Source organism: Rissa tridactyla, chromosome 14 (genome assembly GCF_028500815.1).
Source record: "Rissa tridactyla isolate bRisTri1 chromosome 14, bRisTri1.patW.cur.20221130, whole genome shotgun sequence".
Lineage (NCBI taxonomy): Eukaryota > Metazoa > Chordata > Aves > Charadriiformes > Laridae > Rissa > Rissa tridactyla.
Genome location: NC_071479.1, coordinates 10868700 through 10895220, shown reverse-complemented (window position 1 = coordinate 10895220; position 26521 = coordinate 10868700). Strand labels below are relative to the sequence as shown.

Here is a 26521-nt window from a genome sequence, read left to right as displayed (position 1 = left end):
AGGGTGGAGTGGTGGAGAGTAGCGTGAGGGCTTGGAGAACACGACCGAAGCTGTCTTTCTAGGCAGTTCTCCAAGCAAGCTTCACAGCCTGGGCAGCGAGCACGTGAAGCTTCGGTGTAGGGCACTGTGGAGCATGTGGCAACCTCTTTGCTTAAATGCAGCCAGCAGAGCAGCGCTGTGCCAGATGTGCCAGCGCAGGTGACCGCGGGCAGGCTGCGGGTGACCTGCAAGCTGCCGCCAAGTTGCTCTTTGTCATGAAGGCAGGTAGGCTCTGGAGCCCACAAACTAGCAGGCTCTTGTCTTCCCTTCTGTCAAAACCTGCGTAACTCCAGCACCATTTTCCTCTATGGTGTAAATGTGCCACATGTGAAGAGGAGAGGACAGGCTGAGAGAGTTGGGGTGATTCGGGCTGGAGAAGAGAAGGGGAGACCTTATAGCAGCCTTCCAGTCCCTGAAGGGGGCCTACAGGAAAGCTGGGGGGGGGCTGTTTGCAAGGGCGTGTAGCGCTAGGACGAGGGGCAATGGTTTAAACTAGAGCAGGGCAGGGTTAGATTAGCCATGAGGAAGAAGTTCTTTACACTGAGGGTGGTGAGACACTGGCCCAGGTTGCCCAGAGAGGGGGTGGAGGCCCCATCCCTGGAGACATTCAAGGCCAGGCTGGATGAGGCTCTGAGCGACCTGATCTAGTTGAAGATGTCCCTGCTGACTGCAGGGGGGTTGGACCAGATGGCCTTTAGAGGTCCCTTCCAACCCAACACATTCTATGAGTCTATGATTCTATGAAAGATGCAAATTTGGCTTATTGGCTGAGATTTGGATTCCAGTTGAGGGAAGATGGCCAAAGGCATAGGGGTGCTCTCGTTGAACCTGCTTCAAAATGATGTGAGGAAAAAAGAAGGATTAAAAAAGTTAATAGTTTTTTCTTTTTTTGCACTGGCATACATTGCCTGGAGTAACTGGAAGTATGTTTTGTTTACCCTGTGTGTCTGGGAGACCTTAAAGGGCTTTTGAGAAAGCAGCAATGCCGTCCATGTCTTTGCAAATGAGCATGCTGGGATGTTGCGTTTCAGCATCTGGAGTCAGAGGCTTTCAAAGTGCTGGTTGAAGATGCAGCCATGGGCCTGCCCTGCTGCTCTCGCTCATTCAGTTACTGCACGTGAAGACTTGTATGAGTAAAAGGAGAAAAATTTGCGAGATATTACAAACAACGTGAAACGAGTATCAGTAGGCTTGGTTTGTTTCCCAAATCCTTCATCATCTCATCTCTTCCCTGATGTCTGGCTACTGCAGTACCACAGTATTTGGCTGTGAATGTCCCCAGCTTGTTAAGCTTGAAATGCCTCTTCTCTGGTCTGGTTTAAATAGCTGTAGCTGTTTAAAAGTAATCCAAACAAATGCATTCAGTGGGAGGCACCTGGAAGCAACGGGGCCAACTCCCTGTGCCAGGTGAACCTGAGTCAGCGTGTCGTGCTGTAAACAGGTCTGTGCTTCACGTGCGTGTGTGCATGCGTGGCCTGCCAAGAATTGTGCTGTCTCTGAGAGTTTGGTTTAAGATTGGGTGGGTTACTGAGCTAAGCCAAAGAGCTAACGCAGGCAAGATACACGGCACAGGTGCGTTTTGGAAAAGGGTATGGTTTTGGTCGAAGGCACTCCATGTTGAACTGAACCCATGCTCAGAGACCTCTCTAGAAGTGTTACTGTTGACTTCAACAGGAATAGTTAGACAATCTCCAGAGTTTGGTTTTTTACAGCTCCTACCTCTGTTGCAATCAGTGAGTTATTCCTGCTGCTGGTGACATTGGGAAGAGCTGGTTGTTTTGTTCATTGCGTCCATAGAAATGATAGACCTAGAACAAAGCTGCTGCGAAAAGGAGGAGGCCGATTTGTCTGATTTATTACACAAACAGTATCCAGAAAGTAGCAGTACAAAATGCCTTAATAACAAGAGTTATTTGATACCAGCTGTTGGCTTCCTTATGCCCCAGTTACTGGCTGCAGAAGGCAGGAGAGAGGGCAGGCAGTGCACGCTGCTTTCCAAAACAGGTGAAGTTGGACTGCCTTCAAAACTCGCCGCTAAATCTCTACTACCACATCCTTCCTCTGCTAACCAGTGATGGTTGTAATTGTCCTTGTGTTTCCTTGGCCTCTTAACAGGCTGGTGCTAATATAGACACCTGCTCTGAAGACCAGAGGACGCCACTGATGGAAGCAGCAGAAAACAACCATCTGGAAACTGTGAAATACCTTATCAAGGCTGGAGCACTAGTAGATCCTAAGGTAGCAGTTTGTTCCTTATCTTTTTTTCTCCCGAAGAAGCCTCTGTCCACCACTTCATTCTTGATGCATACTAAGCCCTGGGTGGAGGCGCGCAGGCACAGGGGAAACGGACTCGCTTGTCTTGGGCGCGAAGGCTTGGCAAGGCTGTGGTTGTTGGTGGTGTCATTTTACTGATGCAGTGTCCTGGCTGTGAGCAGCGCGGGGCAGGTGCTGCCACTTGCTACGTTAGTTTGTGGCATGAAACGTAGTGGGTATTTGATTTCATACGGGACCACGAAGTATTAGTGTCACAAATCCATTGGAGTGTATTAGGGGTTTGATTTCGGAGTTTGCTTCTCTATAGACTCTAATGATGAGCTTTTGGGGTGACATTTTAAAATGGGCTGGTGCTTGCCAAGCCAGCAAAAATGACAGAGGAAGCTTTGCTTTCCAAAGGCCTGATGTGCGGTTTCATGCAATCACGCCGCAGTGGCAAAATTGGACCCTGTCTTTAAACCCTACCCTTTAATTTAAACAAATACAATAAAATGCAGCTGTCTGTTTGCCTTTAGCGTGCTCCGGTTGCTTTGCAATCTTGGAAAATATACAGATCGTTTATTAGTCCCATAAATCAGATGCTATTTGGAGCACAGGAACCCTCCCCACGTAAACTTCTTATTGTTACAACCTGCTGCTGTTGGCGCGCTCCTCTGCTATTGCTGGGGAGGACGGCGGGGCCAGGATGCTCTTTTTGCGAAGGAGCTGGCAGGGCCAGGACGATTGCACAAAGATACCGAGTGCTGCCCACCCCGAGCCTGAAACGCATCCTTGGGAGCCTGGTTCTGAGCCAGGAAGGGGGAAAGGGCAGGACAGGATGTGTGGGTTCATGCTGGCCGCTGTCCTGAGCATCTCGGAGTAATCCAGACATCTCTCACCTGATTTATTCAAGTGGAAGATAAGAGGGGTGTTTTTTTCGCTTCTAAAGGTAAAGGGAAGGAAAAAAAATCCTGAGCTTGCAAAAGCAAATTAGAAGCCTGAGATCACGTCTGAAGTCTAGACTAGTTTATTATGTTAATTAGTTTCTTGCACTAAATTAGTCATCTTTTTGAAAGCAGCATCATTGCAGTTTAAAATCAACTCCAGCCGTTTTGATGAGAAATGGGGACGTTAACTGCTGCGGGTGTGTGCCGAGCCGGCCCGGCCGGACTGCGGGTGCCGGGGATGCTGAGGACGGTGCGGAGCGGTGCTGGGGGGGCTTCTCAGAGCCAGGGCAAAGCTGTCGATCCTGTTAATAGGGCGTAAAAGCCCCATTCAAAACTTGCAGAAACTTTATGTTAAATTACAGTAATGCTCTCCATAGGGTTGAGAAGCTGCACTTGGCTCATGGTCTTCTAAGGGGAAAGCTATGTTAGGCACTTAAGGGGTGCAGAAACCCCTTCTTTACCCCACGAAGCCCACACAGTGTAATCCCTGACCTGAAACGTCCCATCCTTGCTCGGGGAGGTTGCTCCCTAACCCCGTGCTGCACTTTATGCTTGGCTCCATCCCAAAGCTCTTTCCTCCGGTTTTGCTTCCAGGGGCTTAGCAGGAAGGAGTCGCTTTGGTTTTTCAGTCTTTCATTTCCTCCTCCTTATTTCCTGGTCTCTGGGCCTTGCTATGTGCTAAGCTCTTGGGATATAAACGCTTGATAAAAATCAGGCTCCAGCCACCGAGATCTTTGGTGTTAGTGTGGGAGTGTCTCCGTCATGACTCACAGCCTGTCCATCTCCACCAGACCCTCTGTTCTCAGCTCCCAAAGGCATTTTTCCTTTCAACCTTCGCATTGTTCTTTATCTTCTATCTTGGCAGAGGGCTGCGGGCACGGCTGCGGGCACGGCTGGGGACTCAGCCTCTCGGGAGGCTCGTGGCCCCTGTGGAGGACATGCCTTGCCCCTTTGCCAGGTGCTGGGATAAGGCCTTGTGCTAATAAAACACAGCAAAAAACCTGTATAAACGGAGCATTTCAGGTTGAGACAAGGCTACTTTTCTGATGTAAAGTACAAGCTCTGCCTCTCTAAGGGATTTCTGCCTCCCCTCGGCTCTGCAGCACATGGAGAAGAGTTGGAGAGGGTCTGTTGGGAAACGGCAGCATCAGTCTGCCAGAGTTTGGGGCTTTGCAAAGCCTTCCCTAGGCTTTGCAAAGGCGTCTCTTCCCATATTCTTTGTACTCTCAGCCTCCTGCTCTGCACCTGTTGCACCTCTGAGCGTTGTGGGAAGCTCCCTCTGCTCCGTAACGGTGTTGGTTGCTGCTGTGCTCTCCCCTCCTGGCAGCAGGCTGAGGGCTTTGGGGTCCTCCGTCTGTGAACTTCTCTGTTGTTCCTAAGTGTCACTGGTGTCACGCAGACATGGGAGATGGTGGGAAGGGATGTCCCCTGAGTGCTTGTCCTGTGGTTGTGTCCAGGACGCAGAGGGCTCCACGTGTCTGCACTTGGCTGCCAAGAAGGGGCACTACGATGTCGTTCAGTACCTCCTCTCCAACGGGAAGATGGATGTCAACTGCCAGGTGAGGCCTTTCTGCGAGGGGCAGAAGCTGCTCTTCTCAGCTCAGGGACCCAGGTCTCACCAGCATGTCTGCGCAGTGCTTACTCAAACACAGTCCTGCTGCTGGGGGGCACCTGAAAAATATTATAGGGTGACAGTGCCATGGGCATCCTGGTGTGCCAGGGAAGGCAGTCCCCTCTGCTGACCTCATGGAAGCCTTCTTGCATTCTCTCTGGGTTTGCAGTTTCTCCTTGAGCCTGAATTTGCCGGTGGAGCGTGTTGCTCAAGGATGTCCCTGTGTTCCTCCTAGCAGGGGGGTGGCGGGATCATGGACGTGCCGTGGGATGGGTCAAACCTGGCACTTGCCATCACCAAACTTATCCATTCCCTTGGGTGAGGCAGCGCTGGACTGGGGTTCGTTTTGGGGAAAGGCCAGCTCCCTCAAGCTGCTCAGGGCGCTTTGTAAGAGCTTTTACACAAGCTGAGTGTTTGATGTGCCTTTTAGACAGTCAGCTGTATTTGAACGCCCTGGAGATCCATTGCCAGTGTGCTGAGCTGCAAATAAACTCCAACCTGCTGAGGCATCTTGGATGGAATCACCCTGGGGCTGCCGGACCCTGGGGGACCTCTCCCTGCAGCAGTGTAGGCCAAAGGAGAGCGATGAGACAGACGTGGGGAGGGAAGGGGTCTGTGGCTCCCAAGCAAGGTGCACCCTGCTGTGGCTACCAAGGGGCTTGTGAAGCCAGCAGGAACCGTCCTGCCCGTTCTGTGTGTCTTACCCTTTCCTTTCCTTTCCCTCCTCAGGACGATGGAGGCTGGACGCCGATGATCTGGGCCACCGAGTACAAGCATATTGAGCTGGTGAAGCTGCTGCTTGCGAAGGGGTCTGACATCAACATCCGTGACAATGTGAGGTTCTTCCTGCAATCCGTTTCAGAAATTAGTCACAATCTCTGTTTAAAAACCAAACAAGCCCAAGGAGGCAGATCTGGGGCTCAGTGCAGGGAGGTGCAGTGGTCTTTTGACAAAGGTGCTTTGGGGCAGTGAGTGAATGGTGTCTGGTGGGAGAACTTTCCTCCATATTCTAGGAAGAAGTTTACAGGCTGGCAAAAAGTCCTTTTCCTTCAGCCCTTCTGACGTAGCCCATGAGGATGCTGGCTGTCATGCTGCAGGCTGTAGTCAGCTCTGTGCCTCGCTGCTTCTAATCCACCTGGGTCCACCGTGCTGCCACTCGGACGCTGCGCCAGGCAGGTCCCCCTCGAGTCCAGCCTTACCAGCTCCACGTTGGTCACAGGCCAATGTGCGCTGGGTGCGGGTTAGGGTTAGGGATATCCTGTGCGCCTTTTGAGGGGCATAAGCTTGTACGTGTGTTTTCTGGATGGATTGGGCAGACACTGCCAGCAAGTATCACAAGCCTGGCTTTTCCTAGGCATAACAGGCACGTAGCCACCAACATGGACAGAGTGTGCCCAGGCTGGCAGCTCAGCGTGCTGGAGGTGGCTCTTGGCCTGCTCTTCACCTCCGTAAATCCTGCTCGAGTGGGATGTACTCCCTACTTGAGTCCCTGGGAGCTCCGTGGGACCGGCAGTGCTGCGTGTCGGGCTGCGCCAGCTGGTTTCACAGGGATTTTCAAGTAAACAGAGGAGATGCCATCTCCTTTTTTCCCTAGTCATCCAAGTTTCTGTTCAAGAGACTCATTCTATCAGCGCTGCTCCTCTTCTTTTTTTATTAATAGTATGTTTCTCATTTCTTGCTTTCTGTCTCTGAGGATATTGAAACCCCTGAAAGTACCTGCAAGGCAAGCTTGGGTGTGAACCGGGGGTGCGATGAGCTACTCCAGGCTTTGGCTGGTAGACGCGAGATAGTTTGATAAATGAAGGGTTTCTGCTTTTTGCACAGAGTTGTACCTACCCCACCGTTAGTTCACACTCGGGCATGCCTCGTGGCAGTGTATTTTCTTATCCGAGGCTCCTAGTGCTTTTTGAATCCAAGGGATATAAGCAGCTGGTTTGGATTTGTCTCCCCAAATGCCTCGTTTTGTGTCTTGGGTGCTAGCAGGGGTAGGTGTTGGCACGTTTGTCTTGTGGGACTCAGAAACTCAGCTGTTCCTGAGGAGTTGCTGTCCCCAGTCTGAAAGCCCCTTCTTGGTAGGGGCTCTATTTCCTTGGTAGCTTCGATAATTCCCAGGGAGGTCCGGATCTGATACTGTTCCTAAAAGCAAAAGTCAAGGCGAGAGAGGGGGCTTTTTGGGTTGTTGCGTTGCTTCAGAACCCCTGTGCTGACTCTGAACAAAACTGACTTGTTTGATCTGTCACGGAAGCCTTTTGGCTACCGGTTACAAGATCACACATTAAACGATGAAAATCAAATCAGCTCAGTCAACAATTTACTTGAAAGAAAAATATCCTCTTAGCAGATGTACATATCGCATATCCGTTACTGTACCTACGTTTGGTGGCTGCTGATTGCAGGCATTAAGGAGCAATGTCACTTCTGCTGGGAAACATCATACTCCAGGAGAAATGCTTTTGATTGTAATTATGCTGCTGTTAGGCAGTGGCCAATGCAAGGCAAAGTAGCGAGTCTGGGTGTCTGTAACCTGTCTGAGCAGCAGCACGTGCTGTGCAATCGACAGGACTAATTTTTTCTGTAGATTGGTATGTGATGCTGATTAGGGATTTTTTTTTTTCTAGATGTTCACATAATGGGAGGCAGAAGCCGTATAGAAAGAGGTCTCCCCACTCCCTGGTGTATATCAGTAGCCTCCCCATTTAAGGAAGGATCTAAGTTAAGTTGCGATGACTAAAAGATATGCTTTTTTTGCTTAAAAGAAAAAAAAAAAGAAGGGGGAAAAAAAAAAGAGAAAAGTTAAGTGATTATTACTATCATTGCAGTGTTCTAATCGATGTCTTTAGAGCTTGTCATGGGGAAGGGTTCGGAGTGTGCTGCAAATTGCACTGTAACAGAAAACAGAGTATCATCGCTTAAAATATCTCCATCAAAAAGATGAGTGTCCAGCTATTTCTAGTGCTGCTAGTGAGGGATGAGCACATACAGTATTTAAGAGATGCCTGAAGTCGGATTGATTGCTTTCCCTATGGCTCATGGTTCGCTTTCTAGCACCTTCATACAGCCTATAGCTTGTGCTCTGCTCTTTTTCTCTTTCATTTTGTAGCACTGGGAGACAGGCGGCTTCCCTGTCTGGCTGGGCTGGGGAAGCTCAGCTTCTAGCCTTTTCTGGCGTGTTTGTTCATGTCTGTCACCTCTCTCGTGGATTGATCCAGATTGTTTTGTGGCTTAGAGACAGACGATTTGCCTGCGTGTATAAGGCAGGCGATGGACGGCTTTGTGTGCAGCCTCCCCGTCTTTGGTGCGTGGAGGCGGCTGGAGTGAGAACTCCCTGCTTGTCTGCGCGGAGATTTCCCTGCCCGCCCTGCTAGTCCCAGCCAGAAGGAGCAATGTAGAGAAGGAGACTGCAAGCCACATGTTGAACGCTGCAGGTGTCGAGCTAAGGATGGTGAAGTCCCAAAGCGATAGGGTTTTAATGCGCTAAACAGCCTCTACTCTTCTTTTCTTTCCCTCCAGGAGGAAAATATTTGTTTGCACTGGGCTGCTTTTTCTGGCTGTGTTGACATAGCGGAGATACTGCTGGCTGCTAAGTGTGATTTACACGCAGTGAATATTCACGGGGACTCCCCCCTGCATATTGCAGCCAGAGAGAACCGCTACGAGTGCGTGGTGTAAGTACGGCTCCAGCCCTGCCGCTTCCCTCCCTTCCCCTGCTCACTCCCCTCTGCCTGGGCGCTGGCTGGCAAGCTCGGGAGATCCTTTGGAATGCCTTTGGCATTTAAGCACAAAACAAAATTGGGATGGAGGGTTTGTTTCTCCATTGCCCCCGCTCCGAGGGGCGGTGGGTCTGAAGTACTCGCTGCTGCCAGAGCTGCTGTAAAAAATGATCAGAAAAGGTGGAGTGGTCCTGGAGTCTTGGGCAGAGAGCTTGAGGGGCTGTGCTCAGCCTGGGCTCCTCAGCGCAAAGGCGTCGGGCATCCTTCGTTAAAGCTCTTTCTTTTGCAATTATATTGCATAATATCGTAACAGGGCTTTTCCTTTGCTTCATCATTGTTACGAATAAAGTCATCATGTCTACTCACCAAAAGCTGGTGAGTATAAACAAGGGCCAAGTCCAATACCAGTTTCCCGTGGCACGTTTCCATTTCCAGCCTACTCTTCCCCCCTCATATCTTTCCCTGCCAGAGAGTTTCAAGCCTGTCTGAAGTCAGGCTGGTATCAGCAAGGTACTTGTCATGCCCTGAAGCAAGGCGAGGTTTGCCCAGAGCTCTCGTGAGTGCCTAGAGCTCCAGTCTGTGGCTTCTGCCAGCGCCTTCACGTAGAAGGATTCACTGAACCATGCTTAATAAAGAAAACTCAGGTGATTATTCACTACTACAGATTCTTCCTTGCCCCTTAAGGGCTGGCTGGAGGATGTGATTCAGCTCATTTTCCCCTTGCGCGGTTTCTCCTGGGGGATGCTTATCCTTTCTTGCTGTTTTGCAGTCTCTTTCTTTCCCGTGGCTCGGATGTCACTTTAAAGAACAAGGAGGGTGAGACTCCACTCCAGTGCTCCAGCCTTAACTCTCAGGTCTGGGTGGCCCTACAGATGAACAAGACTCTGAAAGAATCATCTACTGACAAGCCTGCCCAGATAGAGAAGGTCGTGAGCAGGTGAGAATACGGCTGGCTTTGCTTGTGGGCCCCCTCCCTTGCATGGGGGAGGCTGGGGGCCTGGTTTAAGAAAGGACTGTAGGGGCACGCTTAGCTTTTTAAACTGGTGTGAAGGTCAGTTTGAGCTCAGCAAGAATTAAGCACATGCTGATTCAGACCGTGGTTTGTAAATTCATCCTCCAAATAGAAATATTCGCAGGCACAAAGAACAATCTGTAAGGCAGGGTGGAAAAAAGTAAACTCTGTTCTAGTCTGAATTGCTTTCCGGCTTTGAACGCTCAGTGATCAAAGACAGTAATTCTGCCCCAGGATGGCATTTGAATGGCCCCTTGTTCGGGGGGAGGTTTTCTTCTGTGACAGTTCTCTTTCTCCCACTGACAGAGACATTGCCCGGGGTTATGAGCGGATCCCGATTCCCTGCGTCAACTCAGTGGACAGTGAGCCTTGTCCTAGCAACTACAAATACGTTTCACAGAACTGCGTCACCTCCCCGATGGACATTGATAGAAACATCACTCATTTACAGGTGAGGGAGCGTGTGTATCCACGTGTGTTTTCCTGTCCTGGTGTGTGCATTCAGAGCTGTTGCAGTGCACTGCACCTCAGAACGGGCTTTGCATGCAAAATGGGAATGCAAATCCTATTATTGCCATCAAATTCCAGCTAAGGCTGTAGTCCTAAACTCCAGCTCTTGCTCTAGGAGGTGGGATTCTGCTTTTCTTCCTTTCTGAGACTTAAGCTAACCTCCGTAATCAGCTCTGTGCTGTAGCATCAGCCATCTGGTGCTGGCTGGTGTGTTTCCCATTTATCCTTTTCCTCTGTTCTGTATCTGGAGAGTTAGTGAGTTGCTGGGAGACCTTCCTCATGCTGTCTCCCTGCAGCATCCAGGCCAAGGGCTTCATTGTGATACTGGAAGTCCTTGAAGGGCTGAGCTGTGAAAGCAGAGGTGGGCAAGTGTAGGGTGAAGGTGACCCACAGCTCTGAGATGGCTGAGGTGAACGTCCCATGCCCAAGCCCTTTGTGTGGCAGCTGATGGTGGGACGGTGCTGGTTTGGGAGTGCTGGGGAAGCAGCCAGCTGGAGCACCCGTGTGGGAAGAAGCGAGCAGCAGGGGAGGACTGAGACATCGCGTTGCATCATCTCCCAGCTCTGGTTCCTCCTTGGAGCCTTCCTTGTCCTCAAGCGTGGAGTACAGCTCATAGGGCATGGAGGAAGGTTACTTAACACGCGGGGACGTCCTCCTATGAGCAATGAGGATGGCTCAGTATGGGATCCTTTCCTGCAAGCCGGAGTACTTTGACATTCATTGCACACAGAAACAAATAATGGAGTAAAAATGCCACTGAGCCGACGAGGCTGGTTATCTTTCTGGCTAATGAGCTGCAGCAGGAGAAGGCGAAGGCTTGTGGTTTCCTCTCTGACCCGTCACAGAAGTTGCTCTTTCAGTTCTGTGTGAGTGGCGTGGAGTTAACCCCTTTTCTTCTCTTCCAGTATTGCGTGTGTATAGACGACTGCTCCTCCAGTAACTGCATGTGTGGCCAACTCAGTATGCGCTGCTGGTATGATAAGGTGAGGACGCAGAACCTCATGGTGGGTTAGACTCGTGTTCGCGAGCTGAACTTTGCACAATTCAGGGTTTATAATAGTACTTCAAAAACACCGCCTTGCACAGCTCCTCTGCGTTTTGTTTTAAAATGCCTGAAGTTGTAGTCTCAGCTTTGAGAAGTATGTGACAATAACAAAATGCATACTGAGGGAAGCTTTTCTGTGTTATTTATTTGTGTTACTGTCATGCCAACTGAGCCATTAATTATACCCATGTGATAGAGAGCATTTAATAATCCATGCGTGAAATCAGCTTCCATTTCAGAGCAACACAGAAAATGCTGTAATATGTAAACAAGGGGAGGGTAGTAGAGAGATTTTTTTTTTTCCTAGCTTTTATTTATTGTGATCCTTCTGGATGAAGGCAAAGGAAAGATGTTTTAACTGCACCATTGCCAGGAGCCTGGTTTGTTTTGGGTAAGGATGCTTCAGTCCTCCAGGGAGGTTTTGAGGTTAATATTTGGACAGGTTCTGCTAAGATCAAAAGTTCTGTATATTTCTGCAAGTTTCTCCCAGGGGGAATACTGGCATCTTTCTTTGCTTTGTAGCCATTTTATTTACACGTTAATAGGCGATTACATCTTTCAAGCCTTAAAAGCCAAATTTGTTAAATATGATGAACTGCGCCTATCGCTTCCTTGATCCTATATGGTTGATAAATAATTGAATTGTAGCTTTTTTTGGGAGTGTTATTTGGGAAGATAATGTGGTTCACAGAACTTGGGTGTAGTGGCCTTGTAATCTGGAAGTTTAGGCTCTATTCCAGAGCCAGACGGAGCATCCGCTTCTGCCCTCCAGCACTGCAAAATGATAATAATGATGATGCACACCGCTTTTTTGCACAGCACTGTGAGATTATTTTTTTTCGGTGGTGAGTAGGGTGATGGCAGGCAGCAAAAATCTAGACGGTCTCTTGCCGTTTGTCAGCTGCCGGTGGTCGTGGCGACTGTGCTGCTGTCAGGGTTGAGCAAAACCACTGCAGAAGCTGAGGTCTCAGGCTGGTTTTGGGGAGGTCAGGGCATGCCTCCACCTTGGGGTTCTCTGGCCTGTTTTTACACTCGGGGCAATTTCTGCTCTTGGCCTGCCTCTGGTTTGGGGGGGTCACAAGAACAGCCAACTAACCCAGTCTTGAATGCCTCTCCTCTTCAGGACGGCCGACTCCTGCCTGAATTCAACATGGCTGAGCCGCCGCTGATCTTTGAGTGTAACCACGCGTGCTCGTGCTGGCGGACCTGTAGGAACCGGGTGGTGCAGAATGGGCTCAGGTGAGCAGGAGGATCCAAAAGTAGCTTGTCTCGGCAAGACCAACACCAAACTCCTGAGCTTTCTGGCTCTCTAGTCTCAGCTCGCCCATAACCCCCCCAAACCCAGGACTTCCTGAGATGAGACAGAAGTTGGGGCAGGTGCCACCGCACAGTGGTGGGGTGCAAATGGGTTCCTGTGTGCTGCTGGTGGGAATGAAGCAGCAGTGGGTTGATGAGCTCAATTAATATTTGCACCTTGCCCCTGTTGCCGTCACGTGGAACTGCGGCATTCTTCATCAGCCTGACCATCAAACACATAAACGGCTTGTGGGTTTGCGTGAGCAGCCTGGATATAACTTCTCAGGTGAAGATCTGCGAAGAAAATAACAGCAACAGAAACTGCAAAACCTTCATTTAGAAGATCTTGTAAGTTAGCAGTCTATGTTAGGAATATAGGCCAGCATGCCCAGGCTTGGCTGCTTAAAATTTCCAAGTTATTGGCATGACTCCCCCTGCATTGGATACCTGAATACCTGTTGGCCTCGGTGCTGCAGATTAGGCTGCTAGGATTTTGGTGCCGGGCTAAAAATGTACATGTTTTGTTGTGGACCTGTGCTATGGAGAAGTTTGTCACCACATTAAGCTCAAAGAAATCCCATTGGAAAAAAAGACTTTTGCAAATTTTTTTGTAGTACTGACACCACTTTCTTTTTTGCAAGCTTTGTAGTTTCAATGACATTTTGCAACGTTAAAAATAAGTAAGGAAAAAGCTCGATGCATTTCCACAGAACTTTACCCCTCTCTGTTTTTCCCTGCCAAGCTCCAGAGCTCCGGTGTCTACGTGGGTGTTTATTTAGGAGCTGTACAGCTCGAGCTGTTTCTTTTGCATTTTTTGCCTCGCTAAAGTATTTTTCTGAAAGATTGGAAGGGTTGGAAACCTGACCAGGAGGCTGGGAGAGCGGCTCTTTGGGAAGCTAGGGATGAGGTCAGGTGTCTTGGCAGAGCTGTGCTGGGGGTCCCTGGGGAGGCCACAGAGGAAACCTCCTGCATTTGGGCTGCAGCGTGACACATGGGTGCTCCTGCTCCATTTTCACTGCTTCCTTTATCAGATTTCCTCCAAATTAACTCCACTCGGCAGCGCACACGTTTCCATCTGGCAGGCTGACCCAGCTCAGCCGGGAAGCGGAGATGGGAGCTGCGGCCCCGCAGAGCCTGGACCTGAGCGTGGCTCTCCGCTCTGCTGTGGTGGACGCAGTGAGACATGGAGGAGCTTTCCTCAAGCCTGAAATACAGCATTATAACGGGTTTATCTGAGAGCGATTGTTCTCTTAAAGTCATGTTTTGCCCTGGTGAAGGCTCCAGGAGCTGTGGGCAAATGTGAGAACATGCACAGCCCCTGGTTTGAGCTGACGGTGCAAGGAGGGAATGGGTGGGGGGAAGAGGAGAGAAGTACTGGAAAAAGCAACAGGGTGAAGTTAAGGTGAGCATCGCATTTCTCTTTATTCCGATAACAGCGTTGCTGAGAGTGGGTTTTAGTTCCCTTGGGGACAGAGCAAGCCTTCCCTAGCCCTGGAGACCGTTCATCCTGCACTTAACTCAAGTTCTGGCTGAGCAGGAGGCAGAATGACTTACAGGATTGTTTCTCTGCCTATAAACTCCATCAGTAAAATTCCACAGAGCGGCTATTACACCAAGAAGTTTCAAGTTGCAGTGTTTCTTCCTTGTCTTTCAGCCAGGGAGCTGGATATGATGGAGCTGCTAAATGCACTGGCCTCAGCAGAGGGCAAAGGGATCAGAGCACTCAGCTCAAGGTGTTCTTAATTCAGCGTAAGCTCCTGCCTTCCCCTCGCAGCCCCCTCCCTGCAGAGCTGCGCTACCTTGAGTCCCCTTCCACCTTCCCTGCCTTCCCCCGAGTGCGCGCAGGGAAGGGAAAAGAAATGCTGGTGGTGGGATACTGGTGTCCCATAGAATGGTTCGGGTTGGAAAGGACTTTAAAGATCATCCCGTTCCACCCCCTGCCCTGGGCAGGGACACCTCCCACCAGAACAGGTTGCTCCAAGCCCCGTCCAACCTGGCCTTGAACCCCTCCAGGGATGGGGCAGCCACAGCTTCTCTGGGCAACCTGGGCCAGGGGCTCACCCCCCTCACAGCCAAGAATTTCTTCCTCAGATCTCATCTAAATCTCCCCGCTACCGACAGGTAAATCAACAGGATAACCCCACAGAGCAGCCAGTCCCACACGCTCTTCCCCGGTCCCTAGGTGTGCACCTTGCGAGGTGCGGCTGGGCAGGGAGAAGGGCTTGGTGGGTACCGGTCCCTTGTTCCCTGGCAGTTCCCATCCCAGAATGTGCCCGCAGGCTCAGAGCGGCGGTGGGATGGAGCGTAGTCACAGTGGTGCCAGCGTGAGCACTGGAGGGGTCGAATATCGAAATCATCGTTGGGTTTGTGCTGGTGGAAGGCTGCTGGCTTTTTTTGCTCATCTCTGTGAAAATTTGTTGTCTTTCTGCAGAGTGCTGCAGTTAATGTGGCTTCATTTCCTCTTTTCTAGGACTCGATTGCAGCTCTATCGGACACAAAAGATGGGCTGGGGTGTGCGAACAATGCAAGACATTCCACTGGGAACCTTTGTGTGCGAGTAAGTTATTCAGCTTTCATTAGCTCAGGCAAATGCAGTGCTTCCCGCGGGCCGGGATGATTTGCTCCTCTTTAAGGAGAGGTTTTCACGCAAATCACATTGGCTGAGCTGCTTGCCCTCAGTCAGAGGTTTCCTGCTTCTGTTTCCTGGTCTGTTTGTCCTTTTCCTTGTACCGTGGAGCTTTGTCCACCCCTCTCTGTCTTGCTGGGATCTGTGCTCCGCTCTCAGACCCCTCTGAAACACAAGCGGTGGGGGGAAAATGTTTGGGTTGTGCTGCAGATGTGCTCAACTCACGTGTTCACCCTGGATATAGGACATTTAAGGCCAAGGCAATTTGGAATGACTTTTTTATATCAGATCATTTTCTTTTTCAATACTGACTTCTCAAGAGGTTTTCCAGTGTCACGGCTCCGGCTTTAGTCTGATTCAGCAAAACAGTAAAGCGCTTGGCGTCGAGCACATGTTTCGGCCCTGATTCAACGGAGTACTTAAGAACAAAAATGTTCAGATTTATGTCAAATGAAAAAACTGCTGTAGAACCCCACAGTTTTTAGGCTTTAAAAGCGGTGTATATATTTATTAAATATTTTGGAAAGTATTTGGAAAGCGATTAAGACCTTAATAAGGCTGGACTCATGCCCTTCGTGGAAGTAGGTGCTAGGGTTTTTTTGGAACTAGTTATTGATGTTTTATAGAATTGGGGCGGGGGGTTGAGGAAGATCATTGCAGAATTTAAAAAAAAAAAAAAAAGGAAAATAAAAAATTGGCAGGGAATCAGCCAAGTATTTCTTCCACGTTAGGAGCTGCCAGGTGATAAAATGTTTTTTCAGAGGTAAAGGTTAAAATTTAAAATTGCTGGTTTTGGGGAGTGTCTTCGGCCTGTCTTCAGGTGGAGCTTCCTGTTAAGTACCAAAAGTCTCTGCGTCCTGGGTCAGGGCCCAGAGATGAGCCAGCGCCTGCGAGCAAATGAATCCCAAACAAAAAAGGCAGAGACTTTACCAAATCCTACTGGAATGCTAATATTTGAGAGAAATAAGCAGTGGTGAACGGGCAGCCCAAGGAAACGGGGCAGCCCTGCGTGTAATTACCAGCGATGGGCGCGTTGTGCAGCGCGTCAGAGATGATGGGGTGCAGATACCACAACCACGCTTAACTCTTCCTCCACCCTTGCCAGGAGCTGCTGACACTGTTTCCGTGGTAGGCGCTATCTTCTTCATCATCTAAATGAGCTGCATACTAAAAAACTGAGCTAATTTATGTCTTGCCCGTGCAGGATCCTGTCACTCTCAGACGCACACGTTATTTATTCAACTCACCAGCTCCAGTCCTTCTCTCCTCCTCAAGCCAGCTGCACTGGTGTCCTTCCTGTGAGGCTTTGTGCAGCCTACGGACTTGGGTTCTTCTTTTCCTCGTCTCTGGCAAAGTGCTTGGGGGCTGCTTGCACACAGCAGCTCCCAGGATCGGCTCCTGAGGAAGAGTGTTTTGCATTAAACCTCAGGATCAGAGCCCCGAGCGGGTATTCGCTTTGTGCGGGGGTTATTACTCTGCTTTGGAAGGATGATAATTGTGTTGGTGTAAGGATGGCTTTTATTCCATAATTTTTCACGTATGCCCGTATGGGAGGCAAATCTGGAATAGTTCTCACAACACACTTATTTTGCAAAACTTGCCTGATCCCAACTGGTTCTGTGTGTAAATGCCATTCTTACACACATACTGCTTTTCAGCCTGCTCCGTGCTTCAGGTACCTTTCAGCTTTTCTCTGTAATCATTCCAAAAATGGTTTCCCTTTCCTTTTCTGCTTGCGTGCAGGCTGTCCCTCTGGCAGCCCGCAGCAGCTTCTGTAGGGAGCGTTGAGCAGCGCTCGGAGCAGTTTGGCAGCTGGGAGCACAGCTCCGCCAGCGCAGTGGACAGCCAGCCCTCCCGCCCTCATCTCCAGGGCTCCTCCGACCCTTCAGAAGCTCCAGACCCTCCTACTAACAGTCTCCAGTACCTTCAGCGCCATCCTGGAAGGAGCAGCGTAGCGGGGGGAGATGCAGCAGTGCCATCCTCCCTGCCCCGCTGGGCTCCCATGGAGATTTCAGGCTCATCCCATAGATGCTCAGGAAGGTGCTCGTGTGCAGGTTTCTCCCCAACCTCCGAATTTCTCAGTGCTCAGACGTTGCCGTTGCTCGCCCTGTTGCTGTGGGTTGTTTCGGATCTGCTCTGTTGGTGCTTGGTTGTCAGATGGTGTAACTGCTCGTTCTGGAAACGGCGCAGCTGGTTAAGAGCTGTTACTGGAGAGGCCTTGAATTAGTGGGATGCAGAAACCAGAGGTTTGTGAGGATCCGCTCTCTGCCTTTCGGTGCATGTCCATTATGTGGTTTCCAAATATTTAATTTCTGTACAAAACAGTGATGCTGTAATAAGATACCATCTGCATCCAGCCAGGTATTTTAGCCATACCTTGAGCCAGAGAAGCCCTAGACGTGCTGTCTCCCCCATCCGTGGAAACTGCTGGAGCCTGTGCTAGGGACAGCTTGTTGCTCTGGATTTTTGCATGGAGCGTGCTCTGATCTTGCAGTGATGAGTGGCACTGTAAAGCTCTGACATGTAGTTACTTGCCATCAGCGTGCCGAATGTCTTGCTGAGAAGAAAGATACTGGCTTGACTGCAGGAGTTTTTAAATCATAGAATCATAGAATGGTTTGGGTTAGAAAGGACCTTAAAGCCCACCCAGTGCCACCCCCTGCCCTAGGCAGGGACACCTCCCACCAGAACAGGTTGCTCCAAGCCCCGACCAGCCTGGCCTTGAACCCCTCCAGGGATGGGGCAGCCACAACTGAAGGGACTGATGCTCCTGCTCTTTTTTGGGGTAGAAACATGCACCTCTTGCACATCCTTCCATAATCTTGCACCTGGGCAAGTAGGGAACCGTTTGTATTGGGAAGCAGTCCTGGAAAGGAAATGAGTTACAGGAATAGTCTTTAAAGGAACATCAAAACAACAATTTTTAATTAGATTGTGGGGTTTTGTTTCACTGGGTAGTAAACGTGAAGTGGCTGTCCCTGAGCAGAGTGTCTCTCCGTGCAGCATTATTCAGCTGTTTCTCAGCTGCTGCTGGCTACTGTGCCGTGCTACAGCAATTCCTCTCCCTCTCTGGCCATCATCTTCGTATTGCTTTAGGTCACCAACGAGCATGTGATTGCCAGTAACGCCGCAGCCTTATGGGAGCACTTAATAAATAACAAGATGGGGTGGGGGCAAACAGGCGGATCACATGCGGCGGCAGCCTCTTGCTCTGGCAGAGCAACTTGGCCGGATCACTCACATTTGGAAACTGCAGCCATGCGATCCCTTGTCGCGGAGTGCGTGGGTCCTCTCCAGGTTGGTGTTTTGTGGCTCTGCTCTTCCCCAGCCCTAGAGTTAAACGCTGCCGTGAGCCACAGGGGGAAGTGGGTGCGGTTGGTTTAACGCTTCGAAAATGCCTTGCGAGCTGCAGAGGGATGCTGCTGTAGTGGCTGCCGATCATGGAAGTCTCTGTTGATGCTGCGAAGAATATTTATTCGTATTGTGAATCCTTTGCTTATAATTAATTAGCATCACATTAAACACTGGGAAGATTTACATATCAGAATCTACCATTGCTGTTGCTTCTCTCTCGTATCCTCCCTCTGGCTTGGCACCTCGCCTCTTCTGTCTCCTACTTTGATTGCAAGCAGGGCAGGGCAGGAAATGTTGAACCTTGGCAGCCTAAAACTGTTTAACGTGGAGCCGGGGATGTAAATGTGGGGATACCAGCGCAACGGGGACCCCTGCAACAAGGGAGTTCCCAGCAAAACCAGCATCCCTCTGGGGTGTGAAAGGTGGTGCGTGTGTTTAGTCCTTCTGGGCAAGCCAGGCCAAGCAGCACGTGCTTTGCAGTGCTCGGAGGACCTGGTTGTGATCTGCCTTGCACCAGTTTTACAACAAGGTGGTTGTTACTTGGACCACAGCTCTGATTTATTCAGGTTTGAAAGGGCTTGAGAAAGAAGCCTAGATCCGGGCAGGTAAGGACCGGTTTTAGAGTTAAGACTTGTAAACCAAAACTTTTTAAGGTATGTAGCGTATGTAACTGGTTGAAGTACCCTGGAAAATATAGGAAGGACGGAAACAAACATTTTGCATCGGGTTGTAACCAGCACAAGCATTGCAGGGGTGTATGGGGGAGCCAGGACGTGGCCGACTCTGCACCATGAACGTAAGGAGAATTGGCTTAATGGATTGATCTTGGCCAAGGAAGAGGTTTGCAAACGGAAACATAGTCCTCAGGAAAAGTGAATTTTGTTGGAGGACTCCATTTTTTTAATATTAAAATTGTTGCCCTGAAAAGACGGAGTTTGGAGCCAGGTTTTAGCTGCTGTGAGTTGGCAAAGCTGAGTTTGGCCGGGTGGCTCTGAGATGACCTGCGCTGCTCAGGCTGTGGGCTGCCGTCCGTAGCCGGGCTGTGTCCCTTTCTTTCCTTCTTCCCAGGAAGAGGTGTTAAACCCCAAGCTTGTGGTTGCACGAGCATCTTATTTCTGCCTTTCCTGTTTGTCCGCAGGTACGTTGGTGAGCTGATATCCGATTCTGAGGCAGACGTCCGTGAAGAGGACTCCTACCTCTTTGACCTTGACAACAAGGTACTGTATCGGAAGGCGTCTTAACGAGACAAACCCAAGGTCTTGCTTCTCCAAATGAGCAGAGACAGTATTTATCTATATCTTGATGTACAGCGTGATCCGAAAGCCCGCAAAGAGAAGGACCACGTCCTCGGTGCATTTTAATCAAAATATAGAGTGTTTGAGGTAAGGTTTAGGGCTTGTTAAAATGATAATGGAGTCCGGCAGTGCTGGGTCACCATGGTACGTGCTGCCCACGCCAGTTTCGGTGCAAGATCCTCTTCTGTCAAAACCATTTGGACATCCTGAGTTCAGTTGTTCAGTTTTCGATGCTCAAGTGTGTATATGCAGACGTGCATCTGTGGTGATTGGCAGCTCTGTAAGTTCTTCATAAAAAGATGAGCTGGAAGACTGAAAAAGAAACCCAGCCCTCTTCACTTATAAAGGGATCCATCAGATACCCCGGCAGGGGCGTGAGGCTTGTTCTGCCGGTAGTTTTCCTGCGCTGCTTTGCGGAGGGCTGTCTCAGAGCAGAAATCTTGCTTTGAAAAATGCGATCTAAAGCTTTTAAGCAAGGCCGTCACTTCAGACTTTCCTTGGGAGAGGAAAAGAGGAGAAGGGTGAGCTGGGGACTCAGAGACGTGGGGTGGCTTCCAAGGAAGGCTGTAAAACAGTCCCTGTCTTGTTTCTGTCATCAGCTAGTGACAATGAAGCTTTACTTTATTTTTTTACTTTTTTTTTTTTTAAAGCAACAGACATTCAACAACTGAAAAAAGATAAGTACTGAGTCTTGTAGTCAGTCTGAAAACAAGAGGGGTCAAACTGTAATTAAGGAGTTGAAAAGCAGCAGAGACTTCATTCTGATGGGCACAAACTCGAGCATGGGAAGTTCCACCTCAACATGAGGAGGAACTTCTTTGCTGTGAGGGTGGCAGAGCCCTGGCACAGGCTGCCCAGAGAGGTGGGGGAGTCTCCGTCTCTGGAGACATTCCAACCCCGCCTGGACGCGTTCCTGTGCCAGCTGCTCTGGGTGACCCTGCTCTGGCCGGGGGTGGGACTGGGTGATCTCCAGAGGGCCCTGCCAACCCTATGACTCTAAGATTTGTGCATTTATGAGCGAGAGCTCGCCTGGGCCTTTCCTTGCCTTTAGGTTGACCCCTGCCTGGCTGCCTTGAGGGAGAACCTCTGCGTTTGCTCGTGTCAAGCCTTCAGTGGAGATCTAAGTAGGGGTGCAAACACGTCATCTTTTTTCATGGTGTCTTCGTAGTGGTGCATCTGTAGAAAACCAGGCACCAAGTCATGGAGTGATGGTTACGAGAAGCCCGTGGGGCTGGGTGGAGGAGGGCAGGGCAGAGCCAGGCGCGTCCTGCAGCCTCCTGAACAATGGGAAATTAAAGCCGTGAACCCCAACCCTGGGAGGGGTAGCCGTGGGGGCCTGGTGTGTCTTGAAGGGGTGGTGGGCTGGTGCTGTAGTGAGAGACAAGGGTGAGGATGTCATTTCTGATGTCCCTGTACCTTGAGTTGTCACGCAAGGCCACGTGCACGGTGAACCCTTCAGTGTGCCAGGTCCTGCAGTCACATCCCATTCCATGCCTGAAAGAGGGCAAGCATCAAACGGCCAAAACTTACTGCCGGTGCCGGGTTCCCAGGAGGAAGACACAGCACAAGAGATGCTCTTGGAGCTTCCACTGGCTAAAGGGATGGTTTTCTTGTCTCTGTACTAGAGAGCTGGAAAAAACCCATGCAGTTTCTGGGGAAGACGAGGTTGAGTTTTAGCTGCTGTGGTTGCTTTCTGGTCGTGTTAAGCCACCCCTTCCCCACACACAGGCCCATCCTCTGCAGTCCTTGCTCACACGGGTGGCCCTGCTGCGCTCCATTGAGGAGCGGCAGCGGTGGGGGCTGGGTGCTGCTGCATCCCTGTGCTCCCGCCTGCGGGCAAGAAGGGCTTTCTGCAGGCGTCCTCCCTTCTAGGAAACCCTGGTGCCTTCCCACTCTTGAGAAGGAGACTCATCTCATGCCAGAGCAGGTTCATGGCTTCTCTTCTTCCTCTCTACTTGCCACCGTGTCACTCTTAGGTTCCTGATACCCTCGTAGCAAGGTGGGAAGCAGTTTGCTTTGGGACTTGTCCTCCTCATCAGCTTCACAGTGAGGATGCTGCCTGTGCTGGTCAAGGCAGGAGGCTCCTTTCTCAAGAAACACATCTTGACTTGCATGGTGGAGAGCTCAGGTCTCTCCAGGTGGTCACTAGATGTGGCTGTGGGTGATGATGTCCTCACCAACCATGGCATTTCCGTGGATGGAAGTGAGGGGGTGATGGGAATTACTTATAATTGAAACTAGAGCTGGCAACGACGTGTGTGATGTGGGACCATGTGGGGTGACGCCTCCCCGAGTCGTTGGGACATCTTCCCTGGGCTGCTGGACCAGGCGGGTGGTGTGATCTGGCACAGCTCGTCCATTAACGATTGCAAGGTGCTTGCCCAAAAGGGGATTTGAGCACCGCTAATGGATCCTTTTGCTTTTGGCCTCTTTGCAACTGAAATTAGCTTCTGTAATTAAAGTCTCTGCTTTGCACAGTCATTCTCTGCTGGAATAAAAAAGCCCTGAGGGGGGGGTTCTTTTATTTTCAAGGAAAACAAAATATTACTTGTTCTCTGGAAAGGGAATTTCTGTGTTCTCACTTTTACTTTTATCTGCAAAAAACTGTGTTTTCTCGAGGCTCTGGCTTTGTGTTTCCTAGCTGTCGTGTTCAATTAGAGGACTGAACAGATGCCGGTTCCCCTAACCCGGTGGCTTTTACCCATAAGGTGTTTGTCTGCACCAAACATCGATCCCACTACGCCAAACTGGTGCTTTAGTGGAGCAGGGCTGGGGAGAGCTGATGTGCCAGCCAGTGGCAGGGGCATTTTAAAAGATCTTTGGGCTTGTGGGGACAGAGGGACGTGCAGAAAATTGTATTTTCAGAGTACTGTTGAATATAAAAGTGTGTGTGTTCAGTCCTTTTAAACCCACAGTAGGTGTCCAGCCATGATGTGGTGGTTCTTGAAGCTCTCCAGAGTTTTAGGGGAATGAGCAAGAGTTTGGTCATTTGTTGTTTGGGTTTTTTTTTTAAAACAAGTAGCAGTAATACCACGAAACCTGACCTCATCTAATGAAAGATGCAACGTTTCTCCTCTAGGATGGAGAGGTGTACTGCATAGATGCCCGTTTCTACGGCAACATCAGCCGCTTTATAAACCACCTCTGCGAGCCAAACCTCATCCCGGTGCGAGTCTTCATGTCGCATCAGGACCTGCGCTTCCCCAGGATCGCCTTCTTCAGCACCAGGCATATAGAAGCCGGAGAAGAAATCGGGTAGGTGCTGTCGCCGGGGAAAGGTGGGGTGAGGAGGGATGAAAGCTCTGCCACTCCTGAGTTGGTTCACTCCGTCCCTTCGCTCCCTGGGCCGTGTCCCCAGGGATCCTACAAGCGCGCTCCGTCCCTTGAAGCTTTCTAAAACCCAGATGGCGGCAGCACCGAGGTTTGCTGAGCCTGGTGTGCTGCGCTGCCCACGCTCCCTTTTGGTCCTGCCTGCTGCTGCTTTGCGCTGACCCCCGTCTCTTGTCTCTCTCTTGGCAGCTTTGACTACGGAGACAGGTTCTGGGACATCAAAGGCAAATACTTCAGCTGTCAGTGCGGTTCACCCAAGTGCAAACACTCGAGCTCAGCGCTGGCCCAGCGGCAGGCGAGCACCTCGTCCCAGGACACGCAGGAAAACGGGCTCCCCGACACCAGCTCTGCCACGGCAGCCGGCCCCTTTTGAGGCTCCGCTCCCCAGAGACTGACTTGTTTTAACCCTAGAGATTCACATACTGTCTGAATTTCCATTTAAAGAGAAAAAAAAAAAAAAAAAAAACTCGAAAAGAAAAAAAAAAAAAAAAACCGCTCAAGGAAAGCCAGGGGTTTGTGACACTTAGGGCTGTGCCACCGACTGTTACTTGAGGAATAAGTAAAAGCGAATCCCGCCTCCGTGATGTTGTTCTCCCCTCCCCGGTCCTGGAAAGCTGCTGGTTTTCACAGTTGCGTGTGGAGGGGTGGCTGTTGCGTTTTTATTTTTTCCATGCGAGCTGTCCTGGCCTCCGTCTCTTAATGTGCTAAGTGTTGTCAGAGCCAAGGGAGAGCCGCCGTCCTCCGACTATTGTTAATTGAATGGATCGCTCATGCCAAGTCATCTCCAGTTCACTTGTAATAAACTTTGAATACTTGATGGGACTTTCTTTCTAAAAGCCTGGGGGAGCAGGGAGGGGGAGGGAGGTGCCGGCCTCTGGGTTTGCTCGGCACAGCCCCGGGGCAGGTTCTGCTGGTTGGTTTTTGTTGGTTTGGTTGGTTTTTAGTTGTTTGTTTCTTGGTTTTGGTTTTTTTTTTTTTTTTTTTCTTAATCATGGATTTCTCCCGCATCTCGCAGGACGTTGCGGTGGGGCCTTTCCCTAGGAGCTAGAGGGCGTTTCTAACGAATACCCTCCTTGTTCCCAAATCCACCGGCTTTTTTCTCTTCCGAGGAGAAGAAACCCACAGTCCTTACAATCCCTTTGATCCCCGGCTCTCTCCCGAGCCCACCAGAGACGCTTCCCCCGAGACCTCGCTCCCTCCCGGGCTTTCTCCGTTACAAACCAGCTCTCGTCTGCGCCGCTCGGCCGCGTTTCTGTCTCAGTGTTCGGTTCGTCCGTGGAAGGATTTCCCTCGCCCCGCTTTTAGAGAGGGAAGGTTGATGGGGATTGTACAAGACACTAACTTCTTCAGAAAATCAGTCGTTGTTTTTTTTTTTTTTTCTCTTTTTTTTTTTAACAAATAAAGCGAATGAGATATATATATAATAGAGAACCTCGACTCACGTCCGCCGGCTGGGGCCAACAGCAGACGGGACACGTCAATGGCGAGAAGATCCTAGATGCCACCAGCTCATCTGTTCCCATCACTTTTCTCAACGCTGGGCACCTTCGATTAATTTTTAAGCCACACGCTATGAGGTTTCAATAAACTGATTTATTTTTTACCATTACCGAAACATTGGGGACTAGCATTAAAAAGAAAAAAAAAAAAAAAGAAAAAAAAACCACAAACAAACAAACAAACAAAAAAAAACGACAACAAAAAGAAACCACAAAACAAAACGGTGCTGATTCTGGTGTGATTTTTTGCTCACCACGTGAATATAAACTATCAATTGTATAAAAAGAACAAAGTGATTTTAGTATAAAAATGCAGGAAAAAAACAAAACTTTTTTTAAATTGTTAGTATTGTAGTGTGAATAAATTTGCCATCACCTTTTGTGTGGTGGCTGGGCAGGTCATTATCTTAATTTTTTTTTTTTTTTTGCATATATCTTTAAATACTGTAATTAGTGCAGTAACAGGTTTTTTTGTTCATCTCTTCTAGAACATTCATAATGCCGTCATGTTTATTATTATTTTTTTTTTTCTGTTAATGTTTTTGACAGTTTTAAAGGAGCAGTCTTTGGGCTCTGATCATTTTCTTGTTCTGTTTTCAATGAAATCAATAAAAAAAAAAAACGGAAAAAAAAAAAGTGCTTTAAAAGGAGTTTGGCTTTTTTTGTCTGCTGGTGGCGATGGCAGCGTGCGGGGCGGGGGCGGGTGCCGGGGGGAGTTTCTCATCCTTGGCCTTGAAGAGAAAATTAAGAAAGAACAAAAAAAAAAAAACCAACCCAAACCTTTGCAAACTTTTAAGCAAGGAAAAAAGAAACCTGATTCCATTTTCCTCTTGTTCAGGGGGGGTTTGGTTTTTAAATTTTGCCTAATTTTTCAATCTTAAATTCACCCTGTGTGGGCTCTGGCTGCGGGGCGGGGGGGGCAGCGCCGGTGCCCACGGCCGGGCAGAGCTCGGCGCAGCTTCCAGGGGCCCGTGATCCCCCCCCAGCACCCGCATGGGGGCAATTAAATAAATCAAAAAGGCCAAAGAAAGGGGTGAGGGGGAAAAGCTCCTACTTACCTGCAGCCCCCAGAGCTGTTTCCTACCCCAGGAGGTGGGGAGGGTCTGGGGGGTTGTGGCAGGGGCTGGGTTTGGGGCTGCTGTGGGGGGTGAGTCACAGGGTAGTGGGGCCAGGGGGGGCCCCAGGGTGCCAGGGGGTCCCCGGGGTGCCAGGTCCCGGCTGGGTGACGAAGCACGGCCACCCTCAACCCCCCCGCATCGGGGAAAACACGCGCCGCCCTGAGTCACTGCCGATCGATCGCTCACAAAAATATTCATAAACGGTAGGAAAAGCCCATCCCGATGCTAGCCGGGGGGGTGGGAGGAGGAGGGAGGGCTTTGGCTACGGCCGCACACGCTCACCCACCTCTTGCCCACCGAGCAGGAGCCTTTGTCGCCTGCAGAGCCCCCGTGGTGCCCTCATCATCCTCGTCCGTGGGTCGCTTCGGGACAGAGCTGCTCCCGGCTTCCAACTCCGCAGCCCCACGGCTGGAGAACCTCACGGCTCGTCCCCATCCCTGTCGCCATTCCCATCCCCGTCCCGCTGGCAGCTTCGGCAGCTCCCAGGTGGTTTTTCCCCATGCTGGGGACGTCCCTGCTGACTTCAGCCTCACCCTGCACCATCCCAGCCCCAGCTGGGCTCTGGGCTTAGGATCACAGAATGGTTTGGGTTGGAAGGGACCTTAAAGCCCACCCAGTGCCACCCCCTGCCCTGGGCAGGGACACCTCCCACCAGAACAGGTTGCTCCAAGCCCCGTCCCACCTGGCCTTGAACCCCTCCAGGGATGGGGCAGCCACAGCTTCTCTGGGCAACCTGGGCCAGGGGCTCACTGCCCTCACGGCCAAGAATTTCTTCCTCAGATCTCATCTCAATCTCCTCTCCTCCAGTTGGAAGCCACCACCCCTCGTCCTGTCACTACATGCCCTTGTAAAAAGTCCCTCTCCTGTAGGGAGAC

At 50.3% G+C, this 26521-nt stretch overlaps 1 protein-coding gene across 11 annotated transcripts in view; it reads left to right on the top strand.

The window, feature by feature from the left end:
* Positions 1-24839, top strand: part of EHMT1 (euchromatic histone lysine methyltransferase 1) — a 123525-nt gene extending 98686 nt beyond the window's left edge. For all 11 annotated transcript variants that reach the window (XM_054220334.1, XM_054220339.1, XM_054220337.1 and 8 more), the window contains 12 exons: positions 2155-2277; positions 4697-4798; positions 5581-5685; positions 8362-8516; positions 9331-9498; positions 9880-10024; positions 10989-11066; positions 12252-12367; positions 14895-14981; positions 19543-19621; positions 22779-22954; positions 23219-24839. In XM_054220334.1, coding sequence (XP_054076309.1) covers positions 2155-2277; positions 4697-4798; positions 5581-5685; positions 8362-8516; positions 9331-9498; positions 9880-10024; positions 10989-11066; positions 12252-12367; positions 14895-14981; positions 19543-19621; positions 22779-22954; positions 23219-23402 — 1518 coding nt within the window. In that variant the 3' untranslated portion in view covers positions 23403-24839. The remainder of the gene's footprint in view (positions 1-2154; positions 2278-4696; positions 4799-5580; positions 5686-8361; positions 8517-9330; positions 9499-9879; positions 10025-10988; positions 11067-12251; positions 12368-14894; positions 14982-19542; positions 19622-22778; positions 22955-23218) is intronic.
* Positions 24840-26521: the final 1682 nt, after the last annotated feature.